The 14,529-nt window shown below is 45.5% G+C and overlaps 1 protein-coding gene across 4 annotated transcripts in view; it reads left to right on the forward strand.

Annotated features, from left to right (window-relative positions):
* The window catches only part of MTOR (mechanistic target of rapamycin kinase), a 115,944-nt gene that overhangs the window by 15,911 nt on the left and 85,504 nt on the right, over positions 1-14,529 (forward strand). For all 4 annotated transcript variants that reach the window (XR_009452110.1, XM_059691265.1, XM_059691264.1 and 1 more), the window contains 10 exons: positions 411-626; positions 953-1,158; positions 4,366-4,488; positions 5,135-5,224; positions 5,347-5,439; positions 6,321-6,455; positions 6,704-6,833; positions 8,314-8,564; positions 10,374-10,460; positions 13,698-13,865. Coding sequence is in view for 3 of the 4 variants with exons in the window: in XM_059691265.1 (XP_059547248.1) it covers positions 411-626; positions 953-1,158; positions 4,366-4,488; positions 5,135-5,224; positions 5,347-5,439; positions 6,321-6,455; positions 6,704-6,833; positions 8,314-8,564; positions 10,374-10,460; positions 13,698-13,865 (1,499 nt within the window). In the remaining variant the exon portion in view is untranslated. The remainder of the gene's footprint in view (positions 1-410; positions 627-952; positions 1,159-4,365; positions 4,489-5,134; positions 5,225-5,346; positions 5,440-6,320; positions 6,456-6,703; positions 6,834-8,313; positions 8,565-10,373; positions 10,461-13,697; positions 13,866-14,529) is intronic.

Genomic DNA, 14,529 nt, shown 5'->3' on the forward strand with positions numbered 1-14,529 from the left:
TTCTTTGTAATGAATAGAAAGTAGCTATATTTCAACCCAGCCTACAACAGACTCTCTTTTTGGTATTTAAATCAGGAACTAAAACAGACAAGGTAAATTTGATCAAGAATTGTTTTACTCTCTGGGGTTGGGCCAGAATAAAACAAAATGATTTATTCTCTGAAGAGAATAAAAGACAGTTAGGATGGGAGAATGCCTTTTTTCTGTCTCCCAGCTCCTCCGCCTCCCGTCTGCCTTTCTAATGATTGAAAGCTCATTGTTAGGAAGAGTTCTGGGTCAGTGTCTTGCTGATCAATATCTTGTTGAAAATTGAATTAGTAGCCACAGAGTGGAAAATGCAGCTAGCAAGTTGCGGACCTGTTGTCTGAAGCAGCAGTGATTGTTCTGTTTTCTCTCTGCTTTATATCCAGGACACTCCCTGACCCAGTTTGTCCGCCACTGTGCGGATCATTTCCTGAACAGTGAGCACAAGGAGATCCGCATGGAAGCCGCCCGCACCTGCTCCCGCCTGCTCACGCCCTCTGTCCACCTCATCAGCGGCCACGCACACGTGGTTAGCCAGACTGCAGTGCAAGTGGTGGCGGACGTGCTCAGCAAGCTGCTCGTGGTTGGGATAACAGATCCCGGTAAAGTGTATTAGACAGAAGCAGTCGCGGGAAGTTTAGGGGTTTGGGGCAGTTTCATGGCCTCTCCAGGGACCTTCAGCCTCATGACGCTCAGCTCTGTCTCTGCCAAGGTGTTGGGTTTGGCTGCTCCATCCTATTGTTGTAAGATAACCTGTCTTTAATTCTATTCCCTTTGTTCCTGTGAATAGAGAAAGGAACGACAGGTTAGATGAGAGAAGGGTATCTGGAATCCTCTCACGAGGCTGACGGCAGTGGAGGGAACACTGGGAAGGGCTGGAAGGATGAGCGCATTGAAGAGGTGTTCAAAGGCTCACTTGTTCTTGCAGACCCTGACATTCGCTACTGTGTCTTGGCCTCCCTGGATGAGCGCTTTGATGCACACCTGGCCCAGGCAGAGAATTTGCAGGCCCTGTTTGTGGCCCTGAATGACCAAGTGTTTGAGATACGGGAGCTGGCCATCTGCACGGTGGGCCGGCTCAGTAGCATGAACCCAGCCTTCGTCATGCCTTTCCTGCGCAAGATGCTCATCCAGGTAATGATATGACAGTCAAAGCTAGAGGCGCTGGGAGAGAACTTTTCTCATGACAGCTGTTGGGAGAAAGAGAATTTAAAGACAGGATTGAGATGCCTGGTAAAAGCCACATTTGGCTCCAAGGTCCACGTTTCCCCAGCTTTATAATTGGCAATTCTAGTGTTTATCACCTCAATAACTCTCTTGTTAGTAAGGCTCCAGTGTGCCTATTAGTGCAGACTAACCTCTCACACAGCTCTTTTTCCTGGCAAGTCACCAGCGATTCTATTTCTTGGTGCTCTTCCCTGCAGATGGTCTTCCCAGCACCTCTCTATCCTTCCAGGCTCCTGCCTTTCTTGCTGATGCTAGGTCAAGCACAGAGGCCAAATATGAGGTTCCAACATTGTTTCTCATAGTTATTGCTCCTGGTCTGTGGTCCCTGGCTTTCATTCTTAAACAGTGTGAGATGCCAAACTAAGCTGCTTGGACTAGAGCCTGCGGTAAATCCAGATTGACATTGCTGGTAGAGCCAGTAGGATTTTCTATTCTGGCTAAAACCTGTCTTGACCTACCCAAGTAAGTTTTCTGGCCTCCTGTGAGTGATGTGTGGTTCAGTCCTTCCTGCCTCCAGTTACTTCCACCCACCTTTTCTGGGTCTCAGTGTGGCTCACCCAGACCTTCCCTATGCCCCCATTTCTACCCTGTCCCCACCTCACCCTCTGCTTCCTAACTCTCCCCCTTAATTTCTTTTGAAATAAACACTTTTCATAACATATAAAGAACTTAAACATAGAAAATCATTAATATATGTAATTTTTACCCTAGAGAAATGTTATTTATTCACAATTTGTCATAATTAAAGTGACCATAAATTATATCATCATTCAATAAATTAGAAGATTTTACAGTGGCACTTCTGTTTTTAGCCTAATAGTTTACTTATTTAACTGCTGACTAGGCCTGTGTTAGGAATACCTACTGTTTTGTCTTTTAAAAATACTTAAGGTTTTGGGAAGGAAAAGAAATCATTGTTGAGCCTGTAGTTCAAATCATGCTAAATAAGCTTGATGTAGAAATATCTCCCAGTGAGAACAGTAGTGTGTTAATTCAGTTAACAGACCTTTTGAGCACCTATGTGTTCCATGTGTGCTGGGTGCTGGAAGCAGGGAATAGGCCAGGTGGGGCGTGCGTCCTCTGGGAGCCTCCAGTAAACTACCAGGCCGCCTCACTGTGCTGGTACTGGGGAGCCTGAAGCACCAGTGAGTGCGCATATCAGGACTGGACTTAGCCTCCGAAACTCCAAAGTTTAAGTAATCGTTCTTGTTTTGAAGGTGCAGATTTTTTCGAGATGAAGTGCACATTTTCATGCCTTGATAGGGACATTACCTAACCGTGCTTCACCCTTTTCTTGCTGCCTTGGTCATTAAGGTGGGCATTGGGTATTGTGATTAAGGTGCAGTGATGCTCTCTAGCTCTAGAGGTGAGTTTGGGATACTTTGATTTGGCCCTGTGCTGCCCCAGAGAGTCGTGCTCCCCTCTGGTACCCATTTCTTCCCAGTCAGCCATCTCTCCGTGCTGTTGTGGGTCTGTTCTTAATATTCCACTCCATCCTCTCTCGCTGCTGTCTGCTGTGACAGGAAAAACAGGCTGCTAAGAGGATCCAGAAAGTCAGGATTAATCTTAAGTCAGTAACCAAGAAAAATAGAACACCGCGTTGTGGACTCCTCCTCTGGGTAGCAGTTAGCCTGAGCTTTGTTTTTTCACTTTCCTCACTTTTCAGAGATTTCCTCTGGCAACTTCAACTCTTCAGAAGTCTGTCTATAATAAGTTCTTAGCCCGGCCGGCATGGCTCAGTGGTTGAGCGTTGACCTCTGAACCAGGAGGTCATGGGTTCAATTCCCGTTCAAGGCACATGCCTGGGTTGCGGGCCCAATCCCCCTTGTGGGGTGTGCAGGAGGCAGCTGATCAATGGTTCTCTCTCATCATTGATGTTTCCTTCTCTCTCTCCCTCTCCCTTCTTTAAATGCAATTAAAAAATATATTTTAAAAAAGTTCTACCCCTGACCGGTTTGGCTCAGTGGATAGAGCGTCGGCCTGCGGACTGAAAGGTCCCAGGTTCGATTCCAGTCAAGGGCATGTACCTTGGTTGCGGGCACATCCCCAGTGGGAGGTGTGCAGGAGGCAGCTGATTGATGTTTCTCTCTCATCGATGTTTCTAACTCTCTATCCCTCTCCCTTCCTCTCTGTAAAAAATAAATAAAATATATGCCGAAACCGGTTTGGCTCAGTAGATAGAGTGTTGGCCTGTGGACTGAAGGGTCCCAGGTTTGACTCCGGTCGGGGGCGTGTGCCTGGGTTGCGGGCACATTCCCAGTAGGAGATGTGCAGGAGGCAGCTGATCAATATTTCTCTCTCATCTATGTTTCTAACTATCTCTCTCCCTTCCTCTCTGTAAAAAAAATCAATAAAATATATAGAAAAAAAAAGTTCTTTTTTTATAGCAAAGGTGGACATTTATTAAGATCAAGTACAGACTCCCACGTGGGGAAAGGGAAAGATTCTCACAGCACAGACTCCCACGTGGGGAGGGGGAAAGAGCCCCCTAAAAAGTTCTTAATGTCTGTGTCACCATGAGCATAATGTGTGATTTGCTAGTGCTTGAAGGATGTCGGTACAATCATGTTATCTCTGTTCATTAAGGTCCTTGGAGATTGATTCTACTGCTATAATCCCTAACTATTTGGGTTTACCTAGATGTGCCTGAAGCCACTACTAAATATCGGTATTTCTCTCAACATCATAGCTGTTCTGACTATTCTCTGATTCCTTTGTCATTATTTATAGGCACTCTTAGTAATTTGCTGTCTGGACAAAGATTTTTTCCAGCAGAGAGCCCTTCCTTCATTCCTCATTTCTGCAAAACACTGTTCACAGCTCTCCCTTCTCAGTCTTTTGTGACTGTGCTGCACTGTTAAAAGCTGTGCTCTGGAGAGGACTGTGGGACCTTGGGTGGTGTGATGGGGAGATGGGGCTGGTTTCAAACAGTGTGTCTTTCAGTCACTGCTGTCTCCAAGACTGAGCTGCAGAAATGTCCTTTACGTATAGAGTATCAGGCAGCTACCTCATCCACAGTGGAGTTCTGGTTCCTTCTCCTGTCCACACTTTCCCTTTGGCACGCAGTTCCTCTCTGCAATTTCCTCTGCTGCAGTGAGCCTTTCTTCCCTGCAGATTTTGACAGAGCTGGAGCACAGCGGTATTGGAAGAATCAAAGAGCAGAGTGCCCGCATGCTGGGCCACCTAGTCTCCAACGCTCCCCGACTCATCCGCCCTTACATGGAGCCTATTCTGAAGGTAACTCACGACAGACAGACTGGCACTTGCTCTGGGGTGTCTTACGCCTGCTCATTTGGGGTGATGAGACTGTTTCAGTGCTCACTGGGGATGATGAACAAACTGGACAATTTCTTTGGTCCCAGGGACAAAGGCCACATCAAGCACCCTCAGTTAAAGAATCCCAAGAATCTTACAGATTGCAGCAGAAGGGTCTCCTTATAAGAGATATGCTTCAAGCACATCCTCAAATGTGTGCTTGGAAAGAAGTAGGTGGTTTGCAGCATAAAACAGCTCCCCCAAAATGACAAAAAAAAAAAAAAATGAGCTTTAAAATCTGAAACAACATTCAAATTTGAACATGTTAGAGCCATGTACTGCCTTTCATAACTTATGTGAATTAGGGCAGATGATCACACAGATATAATTTAGAGGAGGCATGGAAAAAGTTTTTAAATCATGGCACTTCCCAGCTCTGTCATGTGTCAAACTTGTGCACGGTATGGAGAAAAGTTTGAAAATCCACTCTCCAGAGAAATCCTGGCTTCATAAACCTAGCAGTAATTTACCCATGACTGAGATTTTCTCTGTGTGAAGTTTGCTTTTATAAAAGAAAGGTTTCTTGTAGACTAACCTGCATTCAGTTTCTCATACTTTGTTTCCATAGGCTTTAATTTTGAAACTGAAGGATCCAGACCCTGATCCAAACCCAGGTGTGATCAATAATGTCTTGGCTACAATAGGAGAGTTGGCTCAGGTAAGGAGACAACTGCCTTTTCCATTGGATGGAAAGAATACTGTTTCACCTCCGAGGAAGTCAAAATACTTCTTAATGTCACAAGTTCTAATTTTATCCACTCCCTCTATTTCATGTTGTAGGTTAGTGGCCTAGAAATGAGGAAATGGGTTGATGAACTTTTTATTATCATCATGGACATGCTCCAGGACTCCTCTCTGTTGGCCAAAAGGCAGGTGAGTATCACTGAATCCTGACAGCAGGACAGGACAGATTCCATGAGGCCAGGGCCTTGTCTCTCTCAGTCACCTCAGTGTCTCCAGCTAGCATCTAGCACATGATATGTACTCTGGAATATTTGCTGAATGAGAAAAGGGAAGAAAGACTTGGAGCCAGAATTAGCTGTCATCCTGGCTAGGAGTCACTTTCGGCAAGGATCATGGCTGACCAGTGCCATTTCCTCTAGACAAAAGAAAATGCAACTCATCTGTCAGGGCCCCGCCCCTAAAGGGAGAAAGAAAGCCTTGGCCTTGGGCTGTGGATGCCAGCAGAGCTTTAGCCTGCCCTCCCCACCTTGGCTTCCTGTTAGTCATTGAGGTCATTAGGTGACTAGACTAAAATTAAGAGCAGTTTTAGCCCTAACCGGTTTGGCTCAGTGGATAGAGCGTCGGCCTGAGGACTGAAAGGTCCCAGGTTCGATTCCGGTCAAGGGCATGTACCTTGGTTGCGGGCACATCCCCAGTGGGGGGGGGTGTGCAGGAGGTGGCTGATCGATGTTTCTCTCTCTCAATGTTTCTCTCTCTCGATGTTTCTAGCTCTCTGTCCCTCTCCCTTCCTCTCTGTAAAAAATCAATAAAATACATATGTTTTTTTAAAAAAAAAGAGCAGTTTTAATGTCCTTTTGAGTCAGACTTCTATTATTCAGTGAGGCTATGTAAGGGCTATGGATTTCCTTTGGGAAAGGTGGGACTGTGGTTTCCTTTCTGATTTAGTGATTGTCATAAAGGTTTATAGCCTTGTTTTTATGTCCCAACTCTCAGGATTTCTGTTCATGCGTAGTGTCTTTACTGGAGATTCCTATTGGCTCCACTCACCATGTGCGCTTCTGTCTGTCCAGGTGGCCCTGTGGACCCTGGGCCAGTTGGTGGCCAGCACCGGCTATGTGGTGGAGCCCTACAGGAAGTACCCCACTCTGCTGGAGGTGCTGCTGAATTTCCTGAAGACGGAGCAGAACCAGGGCACGCGGAGGGAGGTAGGGGGCGTGGCATGCTCAGTCTTCAAAGCCTGTGCTGGGAAAATGGAGAGAGAGACACAAAAGTTCGTGGCATTAACATGCTCTGACTATGTTGATTAGACTTCCTGTCCCTCTCCATTCTGTTTATGTAGCTGGTCACTGGGTATGAATTGGATATCATGGAACATGAGAAGAATGCCCCTGAGAGCTGTTGTAATCAGATGTTTTGATGAATGTTTTCTTTTTCCTTCCCCTTCCCCACCCAGGCCATTCGGGTGTTAGGGCTTTTGGGGGCCTTGGATCCCTACAAGCACAAAGTGAACATTGGCATGATCGACCAGTCCCGGGACGCTTCTGCTGTCAGCCTGTCAGAATCCAAATCAAGTCAGGATTCCTGTAAGTTGAGGGGACCCATGAGAGACTTGCCAAGTGTTTACCTCGCAGAGCCCTTGCCAGCTATGTTTAGAAAGAGCTGGATAACTATAAAATTAGAGCATATTGACTTGCTTTGCAACTTTGAATGAAAAGTCAGTAGTTTTCCTCTTGAATCTTATCAGAAATGCTGCTTCCCAGTGCTCCGGAGTCCTCATATCTATCCAGGTTCTTTGTCAAGGTTCAACAGGCTAAGTCTGTACTCACATTCTTGGGGCCGATGAGAGAGATGTAAAATACCACCCCAACATTTCTGTTCACATCTCATGCTTTGTTAGTGCTTCTCTGATGTTTTCTATTCCCATGGCACCCAAGGAGGAAGAGGGTAGAATTTAATTGATAGGGAAATCTGAGGCAAGGCTCAGGAGCCTGGAAACACGAGTAGCAATCAGATTCCAGGGCTCTTTTGTCCATCAAGTGGTCTGGCCCTAGAGCCTCTTTGCCTTTGGACATATTGCCTAAGAGCTTGGATAGGGTGTGGGGATGCAGGAGAATTAAAAAAAAATAATAATTTTTATTGAATTGGGAGAGGAAGGGAGAGGAAGAGAGAGATAGAAACATCAATGATGAGAGAGAATCATTGATTGGCTGCTTCCTGCACGTCCCCTACTGGGGATCAAGCCTGCAACCCAGGCATGTGCCCTTGACTGGAATCAAACCTGGGATCCTTTAGTCCGTAGGCCGATGCTCTATCCACTGAGCCAAACGGGCTAGGGTGAGAATTTTCTAATCATACCCATTGTTCATCAGGGCAGGCTTATTTCCAAGTGTGGAAGTTCACCAATGACTCTCCCACTATCCAGCAAAATGTTTTTTATCCAAAATAAAATAATTTGTTCCTAAGTTCTATGGATGGGATCATGTTGCTTCCAATTTGTTCTTCCATATTATAGAGGTGTACCTATGATGTTACCCTGTCAAGAGCAGAGCCTGAGCCATGTCCCTCCACGTGTTCCCCTTACTCAGCAATGCCAATCATCCAGTCTTACCCTGTCCTTACTGTACCATAAACCACCCATCCCAAGTCTTTGAAATCCTTGTTCAGGTCAGGTAGCATTTGCCACTCACTTGTCTCAATTGCCATGGGGACCAAGCAATGCTGAACAGATGTTTGCCTAATTTAATTCCCTTTATTTTCATTTAGGAGAGTAATTATTTTTATAGATGGTTTCAGCTACAAAGTTGTGAACTGTACTGGTAAGAAGCAATTTAAAGAAAACCCATCATGTACTGTTTTAGGCTCTAGTGGTTTAGGTAATAGGAAAGCCAAAAACTGTTTAGCCCTTGTACTATATCGTGTGTTTCCAATGGTGTTGGACCAAGGGAGAAGGATATGAATGCTCATGGCGGTCAGGAGGTTTTTCTATTGTTGTTAACCAAACCATGCTGTGCCTGAAGTCAGTCATGTCACGTACAGATCATGATCCTCGTTGTCCTGTCCTAGCTGACTACAGCACCAGTGAAATGCTGGTCAACATGGGAAACCTGCCTCTGGACGAATTCTACCCAGCCGTGTCCATGGTGGCCCTGATGCGGATCTTCCGAGACCAGTCCCTCTCGCACCATCACACCATGGTTGTCCAGGCCATCACCTTCATCTTCAAGTCCCTGGGGCTCAAGTGTGTGCAGTTCCTGCCCCAGGTCATGCCCACATTCCTGAATGTCATTCGGGTCTGTGATGGGGCCATCCGGGAAGTAAGTAGCTAAAACTTCAACCCTTGCTCCTCCCTGCCCTAAGCCACACCTGAATGGAAGGTCCGTCTGTTCCTAAGCTTCCTAGTAATGCCCTCTGCTGGCTCTTGAACCTGATGCTTCTCCTCTTCCTGTTTTTCCTCCAGATTAGATTTTCTATCCTCTTTCAGGTTTTGTATAACAAAAATTTAACTAAAGGAACGTATACTTAGCGGCTCATGTTCCTCGATGTCTGTAATGTACTTTTATAGGAACCATTTCACAAAAACTGTCAGCAGTGATTCTGTGAGGAGGTGGCCAGGAAATAGGTAGGGATAGCTCTGCTGAGTTAAACCTGTGCCGTGCAGTGACCAGTTCTAACCACCTTAGAATCCAGTGGTGTCCCTGTCATTAGAAACAACTAAATTCGCTTTGAGCCCAATCCCGTATGTCCTGTCAATCTCACCTCTTCAGTTAATGAGTTCTGTAATTTTGTTACTCACTATTTAAAGTACTTTATCCCCACCTTAGCCAGGTTTCAGATTGTGAGTAAGAGTGAAAATATGTATGTTCATCACTAAATTATTCTTTCTTTCTTTTTTTTAAAAAAAATATATTTTATTGATTTCTTACAGTTCTTTCTTTTTTTAAAAAAATATATTTTATTGATTTCTTACAGAGAGGAAGGGAGAGGGACAGAGAGCTAGAAACATTGATGAGAGAGAAACATCGATCAGCCGCCTCCTGCACACTCCCCACTGGGGATATGCCCGCAACCAAGGTACATGCCCTTGACCAGAATCAAACCCGGGACCCTTGAGTCCGCAGGCCGACGCTCTATCCACTGAGCCAAACCAGTTAGGGCACTAAATTATTCTTGATAGTGGAGGCAGCAAAGACACAAGAGACCTATAAAAATACTTTGGGAATAAAAGTCTTTGGGGGAAGGGCATTTAGAATATGATTTACTTAATATTGAAGATCATAACAAAATAAAAACTACACCCTGAAGACCTCTTTTACCTGTAAAGTACTTGGGGTTTCCCTTCCCTAAGTCCTCCTTATTCCCAGCTTTATTTAGTGGATGGCATTTTTACTTACAGTTGCAAGGTATCAACCTAAATAGAATTTCCTTATCCCGTCCCTTCCCCAATTTGCTTGCTGTTTTAATTTCTTAGAGACAGTTAACTTAATAATTAAGACCTAATTAATTGAGTTAATTACTGAAAATGCATTCCAGTGCCCATAATTGTATTATATAGTTGTATTTATTTTTAGAAAGTAATTGGTAGTGAATTAGAGTTGAATAAACAAAAGGTACATTTATAGTTGATTGAAGTTTTTTGTTGACTTTGGAGTCTGGTGACTTAAGAAATTCTTCAGTGATAGCTGACATTCATCGAGCACTTAGCAGTATTCATGTTCCTGTTCTTGTGCTTTCCAGGTATTATCCCATTTAACTCTTGCAGCAAGCCTGTGAGACAAAGACTATTATCTCCATTTTTCCTCTGAAGGAGGAAATGAAGGCTGGGCGCAGGGAAGTGAAATGAAGTTCACAAAGCTAATTGGTGCTAGAATGGCTCACACTAGTCAGTCTGGCCCCAAAGCTCCTGCTCTGCAGGAACTGGTGTGCCTGATGTATGAAGCCATTGACGGTTATTTCTAGCCCCCGCTACTATCACCACCAAATGTTTTAAAACTTTGAACTTAGTAGATAGAATGGTGTGGAAACTGATTCCATTGTTGTCCTTATTCATTCACATGGACTTAAGGTGAACCCGGGAGTTCTGCGTCCTTCCTGGTGCCAATGTGCTGACCTCTTCTCTGTTTCAGTTTCTGTTCCAGCAGCTGGGGATGTTGGTGTCCTTTGTGAAGAGCCACATCAGACCTTATATGGATGAAATAGTCACCCTCATGAGAGTGAGTAGAAATTAATGCCTTGGTCTGCTCATCAGTGTTGGGTCTGTGAACTCGGAGCAGGTTTGGATAAGGTGGACATTCTTCCATGGGTCCTGGTAGAACTCTTAACAACCCAAGTGTAAGCTGGAGGAAGGTGTCCCACTGATTTAGGAAAGGGGGCAGAGGGTTATTGCTGCAGGCTCCCAGGTACAAGAGAACCGGTGTGAAGTCTGCAGAGGAATCCTGAGGCAATTTTTCTGCCAGAAATAGGCTCTTGATTTCTTTGCCTCACACACAACAAAGCAATTTCACTTAATATCACAACAGTGCTTTACTATGCCCATGAAACCCTCTTTCTAACTGCCCATAAAACCAGGGGCCTGAGAGCTCTGGGGACTGGGTCTCCTGTGCTCTTGAGTATGATGGACTCCTGTCAGGCACCGAGGAAGAAGGTGCTGCTTCCCCTGCTGCCTTCAAAGGCCTAAATGCTGCCTCTGACTGCAGTGGCACATGCAGAAAGGCTCACGTCCCAGGTTTTATAACGTGCTTTCAGCAGGTGCAGGACTCCCCATTGATGGCAATAGCGATTTTCTATTTGAGTGTGAGGCCTGCTTCCTGCTGTTCTATATAATTTAAATGTTCTGTTGGGAAGGTTGCTTGCAGAGATGACTGTGTCCTCAAAGAATTAGAAGACAATCCTTCCATTGATTTCTTTTCTTCCATACCAGCCCTTTGTAGTTAGCTTGGAAGAAGCAGCAGGACTGAAATCAAAGTGGCTGGCTTCAAAAATGGAACTTCCCGAAACTGGGTCTCAGAACTGAAAACTCCTCCACGTGTGAATAATTAAAGCCGCTCTGTTCCCTGGCTGCTGCCACAGCAGCTCTACATGGAAGAGTCAGGCAGAATGCTAACGAGCCTGGCGGACTGTCCTGGGGGAGGGGCGGGGAGAAGCAGTGTACTTGTGTTTGAAGCTGAAGTGATCTGTGACTTATCCCCAAAAATACTAATGACCAAAACATAGGGATTTGAGTCAGGGAGCCTCACACCTGGAAAATACAGCCTTTATTTCTTCCAAGATAGAGAAGGTGCAACAGGGCTCCTTTGTTGGCTGTTGATCCTGGGTGTTTTAATGAGCTCCCTTGAGCCCAGGAAGAGAGCGGTCTTTGTGAACACTGATCCAGCCCACATCCCTGGGCAGGCTGCCTGGCTTCTTTGAGTAGAGCAACCCCTGTGAGGAGCCGAGAGAATACAGTGGGGGGGTAGGGGCGCTTTCTCTAAAGAAGGCAGAGTGTAGTACAAGGGAATGAACATCAGAAAAACAGTGGAGACCATGAGATCTGTGGTGTTTCTTTGGCAAAGCTTTCTTATCTAGAGAAAAAATAGCTTTTCCAAAGAGATTACTTCTCGCTCCAAGCAGAGAGAAAGAACGTTTTACCAGCATCTTTTAGTATGGTTTTTACTTTCTAAACTATTATACTTTTTTAAAAAATTTAAGTACCTTATGCTTCTATGTAAAGTCTTTCTCTCGAGAGGTTATCCCTTGTTTTTATTGATTTCTACTCTGAATTATTTGGGGGCCCAAGAGTGTTAATAGGCATGTGTTGTCATCATTATGGTTTCTGTTATCAGGTCTCCTGTGGAGGTTCCAAAGAAGGCAGGAGGCCGCTGTCTTTTTTAGTTGACTTTAAGTGACTGCTTTTCCTGGAGTCAGAGACTTGGACCAATTTGCCTCGCACTGCTGAGGCAGAATCTGTGGCCAGTTGACCAAATTTTTATTTTAGTAACTTTTATAGGATCTCTATATATAAAAACATAACTGACCTTCCGACCAGTAGCTATGACGTGCAATCACTACCAGGAGGCAGATGCTCAACATAGGAGCTGCCGAGCTGCGGTGACTTTGCAGCTGCAATTCTCGGCTGATGCACCCGGAACCAGAGAGGAGAGCCTGCGGGTGCATCACCTAAGAACCGCCCTCTCACAATCTGGGACCCTTTGGGGGATGTCAGAGCCGGTTTCGACACGATCCCCACAGACCAGGCCAAGGGACCTCACTTGCCAGAGAGACCCCGCTCACTCTGCAGACGCCCTTTGAGCCTCAGTCCCACCCCCGGTGCGGCCGGTGCCACCCCAGGTGCGGCCGGCCAGGGAGGGACCGCGGGTGGTTGGCTCCAGGGCATGTCCGGCCCATCTCACCCAGTCCCGCCCCACTGGCCACCTTCTAATTTTCTTTCAATGTGCACAAATTCATCCACCAGGCCTCTAGTGTAATTATATGGGTATAGAAAGTGCTTTTTTTTTTTTAAAAAAAAAGGATGTTTTTATTGATTTTTTTAGAGAGAGGGAGGGAGGGAGGGAGATAGAGAAACAGGAACATTGATGAGAGAGCAACATCATCAATCAGCTCCCTCCTGCACACCCCCCATGGGACCAAGCCTGCAACCCAGGCATGTACCCTGACCAGGAATCAAACTGGCGGCCTCTTGTTCCCTGGGTGGATGCTCAACCATTGAGCTACACCAGCCAGGTGAAAAGTGCTTCTTTTGTGCCAGTATCCAGGCCTGAAAATGATATTGGACAGTTGTCAGATGATAACCAACAAAGTCTAAATTCAGAAAGGGCAGGACACCTTGTTACAGTGGACTAGCCCTTTGGGAGAGACCAGGTGATACCCAAAGTAAAGAATCCACCCTGGACTCCTTGAGAGCTCCAGGTGACGTATACTTAGTCATTTGTTTGTTCTGTAAAGGTGTGTTTGGCTGGAATATGCCATGTGCGCTACTAGATTCTGGGGAGATGGGTGGACCAAAGGGGTTCTTGCCCTTAACTAGCTTACAGTCTAACAGAGGAAGAGTTGCAATGAGAATTATTACAGGTGCTAGAAAAGAGGAGGGCAAAGGGACCCAACATGGGTAACGGAAGGAGAGTAGGAAAGCCTTCATAGAAGTGAGGCTTGAGTCAGGTCTAGAAAGAGGTGCTCAACTCTTGCTCAGCTAAGAGGTGGGATTCTAGGTAAAGAGCAGCATGAGCAAAGCACAGAAGAGCACAAGTAGCCTTGTGCATTCAGAGAAATGCAGTTTTAATTTGTTCACTGTCACTGTGACAGAATACAAGGAGGCCCAGGGAGAGGAGAGGGAAAGGGTTTATCTTGGGGCAGACCGTGTCAGTATGTTTTTGCTCCTTTTGGCCATCTCAGTTCCTTGGTTCATACCTCAGCAGAGGGAAACCTGACTTTGCTCCGCTCTCCCCTCTTTATAGGAATTCTGGGTCATGAACACCTCAATCCAGAGCACGATCATTCTTCTTATTGAGCAGATTGTGGTAGCTCTTGGGGGTGAATTTAAGCTGTACCTGCCCCAGCTGATCCCACACATGCTACGGGTCTTTATGCATGACAACAGCCCAGGCCGCACCGTCTCCATCAAGGTGAGTAGCCAGAACTTCCTGTAGAGCAGCGGTTCTCAACCTGTGGGTCGAGACCCTTTGACGGTCGAACGACCCTTTCACAGGGGTCGCCTAAGACCATCCTGCATATCAGATATTTACATTACGATTCATAACAGTAGCAACATGACAGTTATGAAGTAGCAACGAAAATAATTGTATGGTTGGGTCACAACATGAGGAACTGTATTTAAAGGGCCAGAAGGTTGAGAACCACTGCTCTAGAGAGATTTCCAGCATCCATCAAGGTCAGCTGGGAGACAAGACCCTGTTCTGAGTGTCAGGGTGGTGCTTGGTCCACAAGACTGACTCCAAAGAATACTAATACCTGCTACACACAGCTTATAGTTTGCAGAATGTGTATTGTCCTTGATTATCCTTATGTTTTGTCTCCTTTAATGGATTATTTTTGGTAAATGTTTTATCTCAGACCAGTTTTTTTCAGTTGTCTAGCATTGGATTCCTTACCAATTGAAATAAGCTCAGAGAAAGCAAAGTAATCTGTAAGCAAAATAAAATGAGGGGAGAAAATACTGCCGAAAGAATGTAGTTCAAAGCTACTTAATAAAGGCTTTTCAGAGGCCCCAAAGAATTTGAATTCCCCATAGCACTGCCCCTCCATGTACCTCAGTACTTGACCCCTGAC

The sequence above is a fragment of the Myotis daubentonii genome, chromosome 3 (assembly GCF_963259705.1).
Source record: "Myotis daubentonii chromosome 3, mMyoDau2.1, whole genome shotgun sequence".
NCBI lineage: Eukaryota > Metazoa > Chordata > Mammalia > Chiroptera > Vespertilionidae > Myotis > Myotis daubentonii.